The 16224-nt window shown below is 36.5% G+C and overlaps 1 protein-coding gene across 1 annotated transcript; it reads right to left on the bottom strand.

Moving 5' to 3' along the window:
* Nucleotides 1–1131: 1131 nt before the first annotated feature.
* Nucleotides 1132–3952, bottom strand: LOC104700020 (nucleobase-ascorbate transporter 2). The gene is made up of 10 exons (XM_010415467.3): nucleotides 3513–3952; nucleotides 3318–3415; nucleotides 3047–3223; nucleotides 2868–2968; nucleotides 2709–2784; nucleotides 2567–2626; nucleotides 2297–2481; nucleotides 2103–2199; nucleotides 1878–2023; nucleotides 1132–1788 (listed from the first exon to the last, which is right to left on the bottom strand). The coding sequence occupies exons 1-10, from the start codon at nucleotides 3601–3603 to the stop codon at nucleotides 1245–1247; spliced, it is 1575 nt and encodes a 524-aa protein (XP_010413769.2). The 5' UTR covers nucleotides 3604–3952; the 3' UTR covers nucleotides 1132–1244.
* Nucleotides 3953–16224: the final 12272 nt, after the last annotated feature.

Raw genomic sequence — 16224 nt, forward strand, 5'->3', positions numbered from 1 at the left:
CCACTTCAATGCCATTTCGAGGTATCGTAGTTTTCATTTTTTTAATTGGTTTTTGACACTTTTTTTTGGTAAATTCAAACGATCCATTAAAGAAACATCAGTATCTATTAGTTTTTTTTTGTTATTATTATCAACATATTTGGATTTATTTAACCAATCTTCTCACCTCCATGAAAATATAACTAAAAATGATTTTGAGGAAATGAAATTACTGAGTAGTTTGAAGACTAAAACTCATATATACATATCTTAGCCAAAAATAATGCTTTTAAACTTTTTAATAATAATTTTCCTCAAAATAAATCCCTAAACTTAGTAAACTATATGGATATGCATATGGTATTTTTCTAAATTTACTAATTTGTATATGAAACCATATATTCCCCTTTTTATTATGCTAAATTGTATTTACAAACACTTGTTTTAGTCCTTACATTTTTTAATAAAAGTATATCTTGTAAAGTGTTATTAAAAGATTAACTACATTAATATGATTAAATTCTCTTTCTCAAAGCCTCAAATTTGCTTATTTGCAAGCTTATACATTTGTCATCTATACATGTAGTTTTTTCATACGATAGCTTCGACAATCTTTAACCTTTATTAATTTTGAACTTTAAAATCCCTAATAATAATTAGAAAATCTAGTAATTAATTGACATCAGGATTTATTATAATCATTTTTCATTAAAAAGTGAAAAAAAATCACACTATAAAATTCATCATACATTAAGTATATTAATTAGCAACAAATGCAAAATTACCAATATCATAATACTAAATTGACTATATTAAGAGTTTAATTTATTGGTCAATTCACCATAAATGGAAAGAAAAAGCAAAACTGAATTTGTTTTACAAAAAAAAAAAAAAAAAAAGAAAGCAAAACTGAATCAGTAATATAAAATTAAAAAAAAAAAATCAGTAATAAATGGTGTAGATTGGGAGACCCATTTTGGCAGCAACCTGTTAAGTCTAAACTCTAAAGTCTAAATGACATGTTTACCACCCAAACCAAACCAAATTAGAGTCTGAGAATAAGGATTGCGTAGGAAGTGATTGATAGTGATAATGATCCAAAATATGATCTTTTAATGCTGATCCTAATGAAGTGGTTGTGATTCCATTAAATAAAAAAATGAATGATTCTTATAGATTAAATAAAAATTGGGTGATGATAAGTCACACACAGACAAACAACAAATAACAATTCTGAGTCAAAACAAAAAGGGAAGGTAAACTTTCTATGAAGGAGGGAAGAAACGGTTGAGGTTGAAAGGGAGAGTGTAGAACTCCTCATTCCTGCTATCTCCTTTGAAAGTTCTGAACTTAGCCCACCAAGGCAACCCTCTGTCTCTCGCGGTCTCTTTATAATCCAGAGTGTTGTCCAAGAACACTGCCACCATCAACGCGACCATAGGTGAAGACGAGAAGATTGTGTTCAAGAAATCATTGAACCAACCAGCATTGGTGTGAGCTGGACCATGTAATGCTTTCATGGTGAAGTCTCTGAAGTATTCAGGGATCGATAGTCCTAAGAAGAGAGACACACCGACGATGAAGAGATTCCTCAGGGAGTTCATGTTTGTGAACTGCAGAAACGAGAGACCAACGGAAGCAACAAGACCAAACAAGACACAGTACACGGCTGCAAATATTGTGAAAGGTATTGAAGCGAACAATGCCCCGAATTTGCCTAGCATTGAGAAAAATATCATAAACCCTGCTGAGATTTGGATCACTCTGCGGCTTCCAACTCGGGTGCTTCCTAGTAAACCAATGTTCTCTCTGCAGAATTTGTAAGGAATCAAGAAAGCCATGAGATTAGCACATTCACACTTTCAAAATGGTTTGAAAACATTCACACTTCCACTTACACAGAGACACTTGAACCGCTCAGCGTTCCAAATAAACCGTTTAAGAGGATCCCAATGCCTTGCCAGCCAATTCCACGGCTAAGAACATGAGGAGGAGGAGGCGTGGCACTCGCCAGTCGTGCAGCAGCTTTGAAAGCTCCAGTTGACTAATCACAATTCAAAAGATTCTTCTTTTAGGACATTCACATTCAGAAGAGTACTAATCTTGGTTCAGAGGTGCATTACCTCAATGAGTGAGACAAAAACAGCGGCCATCATAGCAAAAGCATGACCAGCATCAAAGCTAGGTGCTCCCCATTGAAGTGGATAAGGAATCTTGATCCTAAAAACAAACCAAGAGAAGCATAATTATATGAAACACTATCAACTATTGAATGTCTTTTTGTCATTCATACACATCCTAGAAAATGTTAACTCACCAAGGAGCAGAAGAAATGAGGTTAGACATATCGGTTCTGCAGTTTACTTGTGTCTGGTGTGGTCGGTGTTTGTAAGCCCCACTCGCTGTCAAGAGATGCGCGTAAGCCCACACAATGACAAGCGCTATAAGAAGAGCAAACCTCTCCACTACAGGGAATTGCCTGAACTGAAAGTTCTTCAGATACTGCACAAGAACATAGAGATTATAATATCAGTTAAGTGAAACATATCCGGAATGTATTTGGAATAGGATACCATAAGAAAATAACCTGAGAGAAGATGACAAAGAGGATAAGCATGGGGACTCCTATCTCAACACAATTACCAACCTGCAAACACAAACACTATTAAATAATAATCGAAAACGAAGATTTTTTTGAATCTTTAAAGAGAGTATTCTCAGTAATGTACCACTGGGAATCCTATGTTGAAGAGTCCAAAACCTGTTAATGCAATCACAGGAACCATACCAACAGGACTAAAGAATCTGCAATAATGTAAGATGGAAAAAATCATTAAAGTCTGAACCTTTATGTGATGACAAGCACCGTGTTCTGTGTAGATATATACCTTGAACAGATTGCCCACATCTGGCTGAAACCAAGGATGATTTGAACACTGGATGCAACTATGATTGCGCCTTGTACCGCTCTCATTGTACTTAGAAATCTCTACGTAGATTAAAGATTCAAATTAGTATGGAAGTGAGGATCTTCAGAAAACTATTCCAAGAGTAAGAACAAACATACCAACTGTGGATCTTCGATACGGGTCAAAGAAGAGTCTTTGATGATTGAAATGATTGGAACCATGAATGCATAAGAGCCTCCAATCACAGTTGGAAGACGAGTTCCAAATAAAGTTTGAAGAAGAGTGTTAACACCTTGAAGGAACAGTAGTGTTTGAACAACTCTGACTTTATCACCCTAATCAATTGGAAGGAACATCAAAATCCTCAGTCAGATAAGCAAAAACTCACACATAAAGATTCAGAGAAGGTAAGAAATAATAATGGCTCACATCATCTCCACCCATCATAGGAACAAGAACTGAAGGTATCATAACAGCAGTTCCTAAAGCCAGAATGTAATGCTCGAAACCTAAAGCTATGGCTTCTCCTGTAACAACAACAACAACAACAAGATGATCATCATCAGCAAAGTGGAAAGCCAATCAATGGATTACAGAGAAATGGTATCAATTTAAGGGCCGTACCCCATGGAGGGTTTGAGTCAATGCAATACTCTAAACCCTGAAGCTGATCCATTGGTGGGTGGCTTATCTCCTCTGGCTTTACTGGATCCATGATTTTAGAGTAGTAATTTATTTCAAAAGTCTATCTTTTTTTCTTTCTGGGTCAACAACACTCAAAACAACAATCTTCTTCTTGTCAGCTCATGAATCAGCTAAAGAATCAGGAAAACTAAAAGCATCTGACTGAATCAAGAGGAATGACTGAGAAAACAAGAACTGAGTTGTTTTTAAATCAAAAAGAAAAGTTGTGTGAAATAGAAAAAAAAAAAAAAAAGAAAGAGACAGGGCAAAGTGAAAAAAGCAACTCTTTTTCGAAGTTGCAGCTGAGTTAGAAGAGAGCTTTTTGGTAGTGGTGGAGATGGTGACTTATTATTACACATATATACATATGAAATAGGGATAGTGAAAGGTTGAGAGAAAAAGGACCGTTAGAAATATAAGTTAGGTACCGGAAATGCCCCTTAAGGAACTGCCAAAAACAGAATACTACCGTTACACTGTTTTGCTGGTAAAAAAAATGCTTTTTCCCAACTTTACACATCAGAAGTCACAGACTCTTTTAATGCATTAGTTACGTTTCCTGCAGTGCATGTCGTTCTCTTCCTTCAAGCGTCTTGAATTTAGTTTAGTCTTTAATTAAAAGGGCACAAAAATAAATGAGGAAGGAATCATACTAGTAGCCAAGTGTTTTGTTTGATTTATCACAAAAATATGTTTTTATCATTAGATTTTTTCTTATTTACAAATCAAAAGTGTAAAAATTACACACTTAGTATTTGCACACTATATATGGTACTAATAGAGATAATAACAATGACTTTACTTTCTTTATTCAGGTTTGTGTGTTTAAGCTTCGCAATAATCAATTCAATTTCATGTGTTAAACCATTTGTTATATTTGTTTCCCTCCCACCAATCTACCTAGTACATGTGTATGACTCATTCTCAAATTACAAAAGTCACCGAAAAAAGGAAAGTTAGGATGATACTATCAGGAGAAAGTTTGTTAGAGGGAAACGAAGAAGAAGAACTTTTGTATTTCTGTTATTGATCTTAATTGTGTTTTTACAATTACTAATAGTAATGAAGCTAACCGGTTTAACTCCGGTTTACAACCAAATCACAATCACAATTGGTTAATATTAAACTATTCTCTATATACTCTAATAGCCTCCCTCAAGATGGCAAGTATATAGATTTGAGAGCCATCTTGCCAATAAGAGCATTGAACTGAGCCGGTAGTAGAGCCTTTGTGAATACATCCGCGAGTTGCTGATCCGTCTTGACGTGAAGAGTCTTGATCAAACCACTAACAACTCTGTCTCGTACAATATGACAGTCCAACTCCACATGTTTTGTGCGTTTGTGAAAAACAGCATTGTTAGCTATATGTAGAGCAGCTGTTGAATCACAGAAAAATGCCACAGATTTTGTTTGAGGAGCCTGAAACTCTCTGAGAAGATTAACAAGCCAAGCTACCTCTCTTACGGCAAACTCCATTGCTCTGTATTCAGATTCTGCAGATGAATGAGAAGCGACTTGCTGCTTCTTTGATTTCCAGGATATCAAAGAATTACCAAGAAACATGCATTATCCTGATGTTGATCGTCGAGAATCACGACATGAACCCCAATCAGCATCAGTGTAGGCTTGGAGAACCAAATCACAATCGGCAGAATAAAAGAGACCATTCCCAACTGTTCCCTTAACATAATGCAAAACTTTAAGAGCTGCCTTCATATGTGATTCTTTTGGGGCTGCGGTAAACTGACACAAGCGATTGACGGCATATGTGATGTTAGGCCTAGTGATAGTCAAATACATCATTTTCCCAACTAATATTCTGTAGGAAGCAGAATCCTCTAGTAGTGGTTCCTTACTATCAGAAACTAGCTTTATACTAGGTTCCATAGGTATAGAAGATGGCTTACAAGCTAAGAGACCAGCTTCCTCTAGTAAACCCAAAGCATACTTTCGTTGGCAGATAGATATTCCTGATGCATTTCTAGCAATTTTCAGACCAAGAAAGTATTGGGGATTACCTAAGTCTCGGAGCTTGAAGGCTTTTTGCAGATTCTCCTTTAGCTGAGCCACTTCACCATCATCATTACTTGTAATGATAATATCATCAACATAGACAAGGACTGCAACATACTTTCCATTAACATTTCTGATAAAAAGAGTATGATCTGAATGTGATTTTTGAAACCCCAAAGACATTAACACGGCACTGAATTTCAAGAACCATTGTCTGGAGGCCTGTTTTAAACCGTATAGAGACTTTTGCAGTTTGCATACTGCGTTTGGAGGAAGAGTTTCACCTTCTTTTGATGTATATCCAGGCGGTAGAGTCATATATATCTCTTCTTCGAGATCACCGTTTAAAAAGGCATTAGAAACGTCCAGTTGATGTAAACTCCATTTCTTTGTAGCTGCAACTGCTAATAAAGTCTTCACTGTTGTCATTTTAGCCACAGGAGAGAAGGTGTCAACAAAGTCAATGCCTTCTTGTTGAGTGTAACCCTTAGCTACTAATCTAGCTTTGTAACGTTCTAGACTTCCATCAACATTCAGTTTTACCTTATAAACCCATTTGCAACCGATGGCACGCTTATCTGGTGGTAATGAGCATATCTCCCAAGTTGTTGTACTCTCCAGAGCTTGTAACTCTGCATTCATTGCTTGTAACCAGTCATCAGACTTTTTGGCTTGACTGAAAGAAGTTGGTTCAGCATGCTTCGTTACAGAGCAAATATAAGCTCTATAAGGAGTTGACAAGGCATTATAACTCAGATAATCTGAGATAGGATATTCAACACCAGAAGAAGACAGATTGCAGTAATAATCTTCAAGATAAGTAGGTGGTTTTGTTTTTCTGCGAGTCCTTGAACCATTAGAACTAGCCGTATCTACAGGAATGGAACTGTTGATGACATCATTCACAACTGTAGGAGATTCACTCACAACTACAGGAATGGCGTCATTATGTTCAACAGAGTCATTCACAACTGTAGATGCATTATTGCTAGGAAAATAATCCGGTAAGACATTGGACTCACCTTTAGCATATGGGAAGATATCTTCATGAAAAACGACATTGCGTGAAACATATATGCTATTAGTCTCCAAATCCAGAAGTTTATATCCCTTAACACCTGGAGGATAGCCAAGGAACACACATGCCTTTGCTTTGGGTTGGAATTTGTTTCTGTTTTTGGAGGATGTGGAGCTATAACACAAGCAACCAAAAACACGAAGACCATTATAATCAGGTAGTTTTGAAGTGAGAACTTCATATGGAGACTTATCCTGAAGTATGGGAGTGGGTAGTCTGTTGATGAGAAAAACAGCAGTCAGTACACATTCTCCCCAGTATTCAATAGGCACTTTTGACTGAAACATAAGAGATCTTGCAACATTCAAGATATGTTGATGCTTCCTTTCAACTACTGAGTTTTGCTCAGGTGTCTCTGGACATGAGAAATAGTGAATGATCCCTTTTGCTTTGAATAACTCCACAAACTTCAATTCTGGTGCATTGTCTGATCTAACACCTTTCACTGTACTTTTATACTGAGTTTCTATCATCTTCAGAAAATCAGAGAAGATTGTTAGAACTTCACTCTTATTCCTGAGTAGATACAACCAAGTAATCCTTGTATGATCATCCACAATAGTCAGAGAATACCGATATCCTTCTGTCGTTGGCACTGCAAAGGGACCCCAGACATCAATGTGTATAAGATCAAAAGCAGAGGCACAAACATGATGATTAGATCTGAAGGGTAGATGCTTTTGTTTCGCAAGAGGACAAATGGTGCAGTGAAAAGATCTTTTATTTCTCATTTTGAATCCAAGTACATCTGTGACAATGTCTACTCTTGATACAGAAGGATGTCCTAATCTACTATGCCATAGACTAGAATCAACTACAATGTTTGTAGAGAAAGTGATCTTCTGGGTAATAGAATCTTTAATGCTTTGAACATCCAAGACGTATAGATTGGATATCTGCTCACCCCTCCCAATCATCAACCCCTTGATAGGATCATGTATCATGCAAGAATCTTCATCAAATGTCACTCTATATCCCAAATCTTTTGTCAACTGACTTATACTCAGAAGATTCAACATGAAATCGGGAATATACAGAACATTGCTCAATATGAGACATTCATTTAACTGCACTGTACCTATTCCTGTGATTTTAACTCCAAAACCAGTAGGTAAAGTGACTGAATTATTTAGAGTTTTTGATAAACTCAAGAACAAACTCTTATCATGGCAAACATGATGTGTTGCCCCACTATCTATTATCCAAGATTCTGAGGATAAAATGTTTCCAGTGGCCCTCAAAACTCCAACAAAACCAATGGTAGAAGGAGAGAAAGCTATACCAGGTAATGCGGTAATGGTGGCACTAGAAGTAGAGGCAACATTGATAGGTTGGTGTTGTGAGTTGAAGTAAGCAATAACTCCATTAATCTGATCTTTGGTGAGGACCTTCGTCAAACCGTCGATCAAGTTATTTGTCTCTGTCATAGCAAGTTGTGCAATAACCGGTTTGATAGGAGCTGACTGTTTCTCAGAATATGGACTCTTCTCTGTCTGGTTCTTATGCTTATGTTTAAAACCAATCGGATAACCATGAATCTTGTAACATCTGTCCACTGTATGGCCTACATAACCACAATGAGAACATGTCAGTTTCTGTGGCCTCCCGGTATTATACGTTGCATTCACTGAAGCTTGAGCTTGAACTGGTGCTTGAATTGGTGCTGCAACTTGAAAAGCAATGGCATTAGAAGGAGCTGGTGTGAAGCTTCGTTGACTGTGATCTTGGTCCAGTAAGTTGTAAATTTCTGCCAGAGCAGGAACATGCTTTTTCATAATGATTTGGCTCCTGACAACAGCGTAAGATTCATTGAGACCAGCCAAGAACTTTATCACACGAGCATGATCTGCTTTCTTCTCCATTGCTTTACAACAATCACATCTCTTACACAAAGTCACACAATCAGATCCATCCAACTCATTCCAAAGAGTTCTTAAAGTGGTATAATATGTTGAAAGATCCATAGTTCCCTGCTGTAAAGACCATATCTGCTGAGATAACTGATAGGATCTTGGAAGATTGGTAATATGGTACCTAGTGAAGAGATCTTTCTATATCTCCGACGCATCATTAAAGCGAAGTATGCTTTTATAAATTTGCCTAGATACTGAATTCATAAGCCAGGATTTCACCATACTGTTACAGCGTGACCAAATCCTAAATATATCATCTGATTCTGGTGGCCGTGGAAGAGATCCATCAATAAAAGCAATCTTGTTCTTCGCATCTAAAGCAACCTTAATCGCAATTTGCCAATCATCATAGTTTGTACCATCGAATACTTCAGAGATAATGGAAATACCAGGATTATCACCATTTGTGAGGTAGTACGGTGAGTGTATACTATCATACGACTCAATCACCGGAGCTCGCCTCTGGGATCTGGTTACAGGTGAACCTTCTGGAGACGAATCCTCGCGATTTCCCGATCTCCGAGCTGAAGAAGCTATGCGGACCGTGCGATGAGCGTTTCTTCGGTTAGTCACCATCTTTAATCAACAATTTTACAGCGGAATTGAAAGATTTTTGAAGAAAAAAAAAAAATTTTGATCGATACAACGATTCTTCAGCAAATAGCCAAACGAATCGATCGAAACAGAGAAATCGAAGAGAAATGAAGAAATTTAGGTCAAGAATCGAATGAATCTTTGGGATTCATTGCTCTGATACCATATCAGGAGAAAGTTTGTTAGAGGAAAACGAAGAAGAAGAAAAACTTTTGTATTTCTGTTATTGATCTTAATTGTGTTTTTACAATGAAGCTAACCGGTTTAACTCCGGTTTACAACCAAATCACAATCACAATTGGTTAATATTAAACCATTCTCTATATACTCTAATAGATACACTTGATGGATGTGTGAATTAAAGAAGACTTGACCATGATGAAAACAAACCGGAAGTAAAAAAGATAAAAAGAAAACGTTATGATGATTGTATGAAAATGACGTGTTTTTGACAAAAGAAAAAATGAACCAATCAATTAACATTTCTTTTGCTTTACTTTCTTTATATTTCACTTTGAACTTTTTATTTTTATAAAAACTTATCTTGGGTTTTGAAGAATAATAATGACATTAGGAAAACCAAATAAATAAAATAACATGAGTCAGCAGGAGATGGGTCCAAAACAGTGCAGAAGTAAAAAGAGTATCTAACTGGGACACCCCACGTGCGACCCAAAGAAGGTCCCCAAAATGGGTCATTTGGATTTAAGACATAAACAATAATACAACATTCACAAATGCTTTTTAGTTAACAAGACAGACGGTCTCTCTGGTCTCTTTCACCTGTTGACTGCTACAAGATCCAAAACGGTGACACTGCATGACTGTGATAGACTTAGCAAAAGGGATTGATTTGCTCTCTCTCTCTTAGATATTTGTTCCCACTGCTTCTCGCCTTGGTTGTTGCCTCTGTTATTCAAATGTAACACATGCTTGTGATAAGATATCACTAAACATCTCATATCGGAAAGGGGCCGGGGAAGGAATAGTAAAAGGCTTATAAGTTCACAAGCTGGGTTTTGTTGAAGCAAATTAGTCAATGGTTTGATCGAGTCTTCTGGGCTTAGTTATGCAATTAAATGCCATAGACAAGCCACAGCTTTTAGATAACTTGTCAATCACTCTTTAAGTGGTTTAACTTGTAAAACCGTGACGAAGAAAATAAGACTTACGCCAAAGCTGTGTATCGAGAATCAGCAATGGCATCTGGTTAAACAGCTGCGTTATACCGGATCGAAGATAAAAATAAAATAAAAAATCTGAAGTACTAGTTGGGAGAGGATTCAGGATTCTTCATGTCACCCTATCCTGCAAAATTTGTCATATTTCCAAAATCCATCATATTTTCCTCTATGGAAGTAATTATTCTTCTACACCACGGATGGGTATGCTAGCTAGGCTTTAGAATGGTGAGGACCGTCCCAGGTTGAGCACCAGAAGAAACAAAGTGGAGCTTTCTTGCTCCATCATTTCCCTATCACTCTTTATACCAGCTTTTACAATTTATCCACCAATAAAGATGAAGGATGAGAAGTCACTTGGATCAATATATATGTTGGAACCTCAAAATGCATGCATCAAGAAGTCTGGGTTTCTGTATTACTTCCTATCACACACTTGTGACTTGTGCATTGAACACTACAAGAAAACAAGCCTTTTGCGAGGACACATTGCGACGGAGTACAGCTCTCGCAAATTTGCGATAGATTTGCGAGGAATTTACTAGGAAATAAAAAACCATAGCACATCCCTCGCAAATTTGCGAGGAATTCAGTCGTCGCAAATCCGCTGCTCATTTGCGACGCATTTACGACAAATTCGCTGGGAAGGTCCCTTTCCTCGCAAATCCATCGCAACATTGCGACGATTTTGCGAGAACAAACTCCATAGCAAATTTGCTATGGAGTTGCGAGTGATTTGCGAAAGCCATAGCAAATCCATTGCAAAGTTAGGATAATAAGTTTTTATAAATATTACAAAACTTAATAGAATTATTCTGAAATACATTTGAATGTGTTCATAAGGTGAATTTACTAATTTTTAACATTATTTTGATGGTTTTTACAAATTAGATATTCAAGGTTTGCGACAAATTTGCGACTGATTTGCTAGAGCCATAGCAAATGCGTCGCAAATCCATTGCAAAGGACTCAAAACATAGCAATTCCCTCGCAAAAAAACTTTAAACCCTTAACCCTAAACCCTAAACCCTAAAGACTTATTACATTACCATTAATGATTAAAAAAGATGAATCCAAAACTATTAATCAAAGATAGCAGTGCAACACAAAATTGTTAGAGAATTGGACAATTTGGCAAAAATTTGTCTCAATGTATTGAACATATATGTGATATAGTGTAGAACATCATCATGTTTAGAGTAAGATGCAAAATTAGACAATTTTGGAAAGTTTGATGATAGAAAAGAGTATGATGACACCATTGGACCTTATAATATACTTGAAAGTTAATTTGACTAATTTGTTACAATTATTTTGATGGTTTTTGCAAATTAGATATTGAAGGTTTGCGACAAATTTGCGACTGATTTGCTAGAGCCATAGCAAGTTCGTCGCAAATCCATTGCAAAAGACTCAATACATAGCAATTCCTTCGCAAATAACAACCCTAAACCCTTGAACCTTAACCTTTAAGACTAATTACATTACTAATAATTATTAAATTGATATAATTCAATATTTATAATATAAGATAGGGCACTAATGACAATTGCAAATCCTAAACCCTAAAGATTTTGCGAGGGATTTGCTACGTTCCCTTGCAAATTGGTCGCAAAAAACTCTAAATAAGAAAATTTATATTAATTATTGTTTGCGATGCTTTTGCAAGGGACTCTAGTAAATCTCTCGCAAATTTTGCGTTGGAATTGCGACGCCATTAATTTCCTATATAAGTAAAAAACCTAGTTTGAGCGAAGCTCAAACCAACACCCGCAACCGACAAACCCTAAAAACTTCTCTTCTTCTTCCGATTTCATTCTTCTCCGGTTGTCTTCTCCGGTTGTCTACTCCTTTCTCCGGTTGTCTACTCCTCCTCTCATCTCTTCTCCGGTGTCTACTCCTCCTCCCATCCCTTCTCAGGTTAGTCTTGTCCTCCTCTCATCCCTTCTCCGACTAATCTCCTCCTCCTCTCTCTTCTTCTGTTGTTTTTTAGATGGGTTTCGATTTAGGTTTTGTCGATTTAGGGGTTTCGATTCGATTTGATTAGGGTTTCGATTAGGGTTTCGATTTAGGGTTTGTCGATTTAGGGGTTTCGATTTAGGGTTTTCGATTAGGGTTTCGATTCGATTTGATTATGGTTTCGATTAGGGTTTCGATTAGGGTTTTGATTAGGGTTTCGATTCGATTTTAGGGGTTTTTCGATTCGATTGGGATTAGGGTTTCGATTGGGATTAGGGTTTCAATTCGATTCGATTGGGATTAGGGGTTTTAATTCGATTCGATTGGGATTAGGGTTTCGATTCGATTTTAGGGTTTTTCGATTTAGGGTTATATCGATTTAGGGTTCTAATTATATCGATTTAGGGTTTTCCGATTTAGGTTATATCGATTTAGGGTTTTTCGATTTTGGGTTCTAATTATATCTTTTTTTTGGACTTGTTTTTTAGATGTCTTCACAAGAGAACCAAAATCATTCTGGGAGCCAAAACGTTTACAGAAGATTTATATCTTCTCAAGGGTTATCTCCTCCCATCCCTTCTCGAAGGTTACCTTCTTTTGCCTCTGCTCCAAGGGTAGCTTCTCCCGCCTCCTCGCAAGGTACCTCACCGGTGATCCAAGAGAATCGTCAAGGAACCTCACCGGCGGTGGAAGATCATCTTCCACCACAGCAATCGACTTCTCGTGTCAACGATGAGTCTACTCAGCTCTCTTTTTTTACTTTGGAAGAGCTACTTGCAAGTCTCGGTCGTGCTAGCTTAAAGAAATTGGACCCTAAACGCCCTCCGGGTACTCTATGGTAAGAATGTAGTTAGGGTTGTCTAATTTTTTAGATATATTTTCATTGATCCTCATTCCTTTTTTTCTTGTGTTTTGTAGGTTTGATGAGGATCCTTCGGTTGCTGCTACTGTTCGGGCCATCTTTGAAAGAGATTTCAAAGGAGCTCATGCCAATTGGACCCAAACACCAGCTGCGGTTGTAAACCGGTGGTTTGAAACGTTTTCAGTAAGTTAAATGTTTGTTGATGTGTTTAAATTACAGATTTTGTTTTTACTTACTTGATTCTGATTTTGATTCATGTTATGTTTTTACAAGCAAACATATAACTGGGACCAGTCCATCAATGGGAGAGTTCGATCCGAGTTTGAAAGCAAGTTGAAGACCCGGATGACTGATCAAGTGTATCGGTGGAAGTCTAAGTGGAGAGTAAAAGGTGATGATGCAAAGCCGCGGTGGCTTGATCCGACAGTATGGGACGGCTTGGTCAAGTTTTGGTGTGAACCAAATTCTGAGGAAAAGAGCATCAATAGTCGAAATGCTCGATACAGTGATCCTGATGGCACTGGAATGCATAAACACCGGTCTGGTCAGACCTCCTTTAAAGCTCGTGCACGAAAACATGTAAGTATGTTTAGTTAGTTATTTAGTACAATTACCTATAAATTCTTGCTTTAGTCTAATACTTTGTTGTTTCATATCTTTGTTAAGTCGGAGATTATTGGTGAGGCACTTCCTGATTTTTTGAAAGTCCCAGAAGATACTCATAGGAAACCTGATGGGTCGTTTGTGGATGGATTATCTGAGAAAGTATACCATGAAGTGCCATCGAGGATAACTGAGGCTGAAACTGGGCTATGCTCAGGGGACAACATAGAGAGTAGTGCTTCTGGCGGATTGTCAGTTAGTATGAAGAACCGAATTTTTGCTGAGGTAAATTCTTGAACTTTACATACTGTTTTGTTTTATCTCTTTGAACTTTACATTGTGTCTCTGTTTTTTGTTGTTTGCAGGTTGCTCCGAAGAAGAAAAATAGGATATATGGAGTCGGTACTATGCAAACTGAAGCATCTTCAGCTCAAGTTGTTATGACGCCTACTCCGACTGAAGATCCAGTCATTCTAGCTGAGAAGCTTTCTCAGGCCGAAGCTGTTCTTGCGAGTCAGTCTACTCAGCTAGAAGATTATGCATTGAAGTTGCAACAAAATACTCAGAAGATTCATTGCTATGATGCCTACTTCGATTATCTATCTGAGAAGGACCCTGAATTTGCTGCAAGATTTCCCCGACCTGAGACTGCTGCCACCAATGAGACCGGAGCAGGAGATACCGGACCTGAGACCGGAGCAGGAGGTATCACCAGACCAACTTAGGATCTCTTGTGTTTATGTGTTTATGTGTTTGTATCCGAGAACTTGTGTTTGTATATTCAGAAGATGTGTTTGATTTTTGTTTTGAACTTATATTATTATGTTTATGTAAGTTTAACAACATTTTGTATTACAGTTTTAATTTCAGTTTTCATTCAAAGTTTTTTTGGGCTAATTATGAATTTTAGTTTGCCTAATTAGAAATTAATCATAATTAATTTGCATAATTAAAAATAAACATAATTATAAAATGAATAATTCCTAATTCAAATCTCAGCTGTTGCGACAGACATAAATGTTGCAAATCCATCGCAAATTTGCGAGGGATTAGCTTGAACCAAATTGCGAGGAATCTGCTATTGATATTGTCCCTCGCAATTTGCGTTGATTTTGCGACGGCATTTTTTTCCTCGCAAAATTTGCGAGGGATTTGCGATGTTAACCAATTTGCGAGAAGCGATTTACGAGGGAAATGTGTTCCTCGCAATTCCATCGTTTTTGCCTATTTGCGAGGGATTTGCTATGAATTCTTCCATCGCAAAAGGCTTGTTTTCTTGTAGTGGAAATTCGTTTCAATCTTTTCAAACGAAGGACCTTATCAAATTTATCATCTGCAACCACATCAATATTTTTTGGCCGAACATTATTGCATGCTTAGAAATTTAAGATAACCATACTCTGTTCAAGTTTTCTAGATCGGGTCCTAACAAATCACGGTTGTTGGATGAACATCCTTCCATCTTTTTTATGTTATCAGCTATCATCACACATAATATATTATCATAATAAGTTTTATGATATTATCATAATAAGTTTTAATGGCTTTTAAACATTTATGCATATGGTTTCATGCATGGTGTGTATGTAATTTGGTATTTAACTAGCTAGTAGATCATGTTCAATGTATAATGTACGCAATTTCTAATTCCTGACTCGGATACAGATCATTGTGTTTGTGCAGTGACTCAAACAATTCATTGACCTGCTCTCTAAAGGATACCATTCTTGACCAACAACAAAGGAACTTAAGTTTTCATTTACACATTCTGCTTTTGGATTCTTACACAATCATTTCTTACGAATTTTGAATTCTTCCTTTTTAGATAATTTTATACATATATTACATAAAAAGATAAACATTATCCAAACAATTGTAATATTTTTACGTGGTTTCACATCCATCTTTACATTCTTCTTATATAGTTATGGTTTTTCATTAGTTTATGTATTTCTTAACCATTTAAATACTTTAAATAAAGATACGAAACAGGATAAAATTTCGTCGTGCTTGCATTTTAGCATAAGCTATTTTGGGATACATTTCGAGTATAACTTAATAACAGAAACAAAATAGATATGCAACATAAAAAGGTTGATTAGTTTAATTCGTATTATTGAATCAGTTGACTGGATCAGTTGACTTTTTCTTTATTTACGAGAAGAACAATTTATGTGACATGAAAAATTCTCCTATGAAAGCAACGAAGAGATAAATAAGTGTTTTACACATACAATTAAGTGACGAATAGCATTTCTTATATTTTTATAATTAATACACTACATAATTATTCCTCGAAATCCAAATTTAAAATACATATTATATAAACAGAGAAATAAATTAAGGTTGACGGTAGTTTAGTTATGCACTCAAGATTAGCCAAATTGAAATCCAAATTATATAATTTTAGAATAAAGTTTTACGGACGAGAATATTGCATTCAAGA

This window comes from Camelina sativa, chromosome 7, assembly GCF_030686135.1.
Source record: "Camelina sativa cultivar CO46 ecotype springtype chromosome 7, ASM3068613v1".
Taxonomy (NCBI): domain Eukaryota; kingdom Viridiplantae; phylum Streptophyta; class Magnoliopsida; order Brassicales; family Brassicaceae; genus Camelina; species Camelina sativa.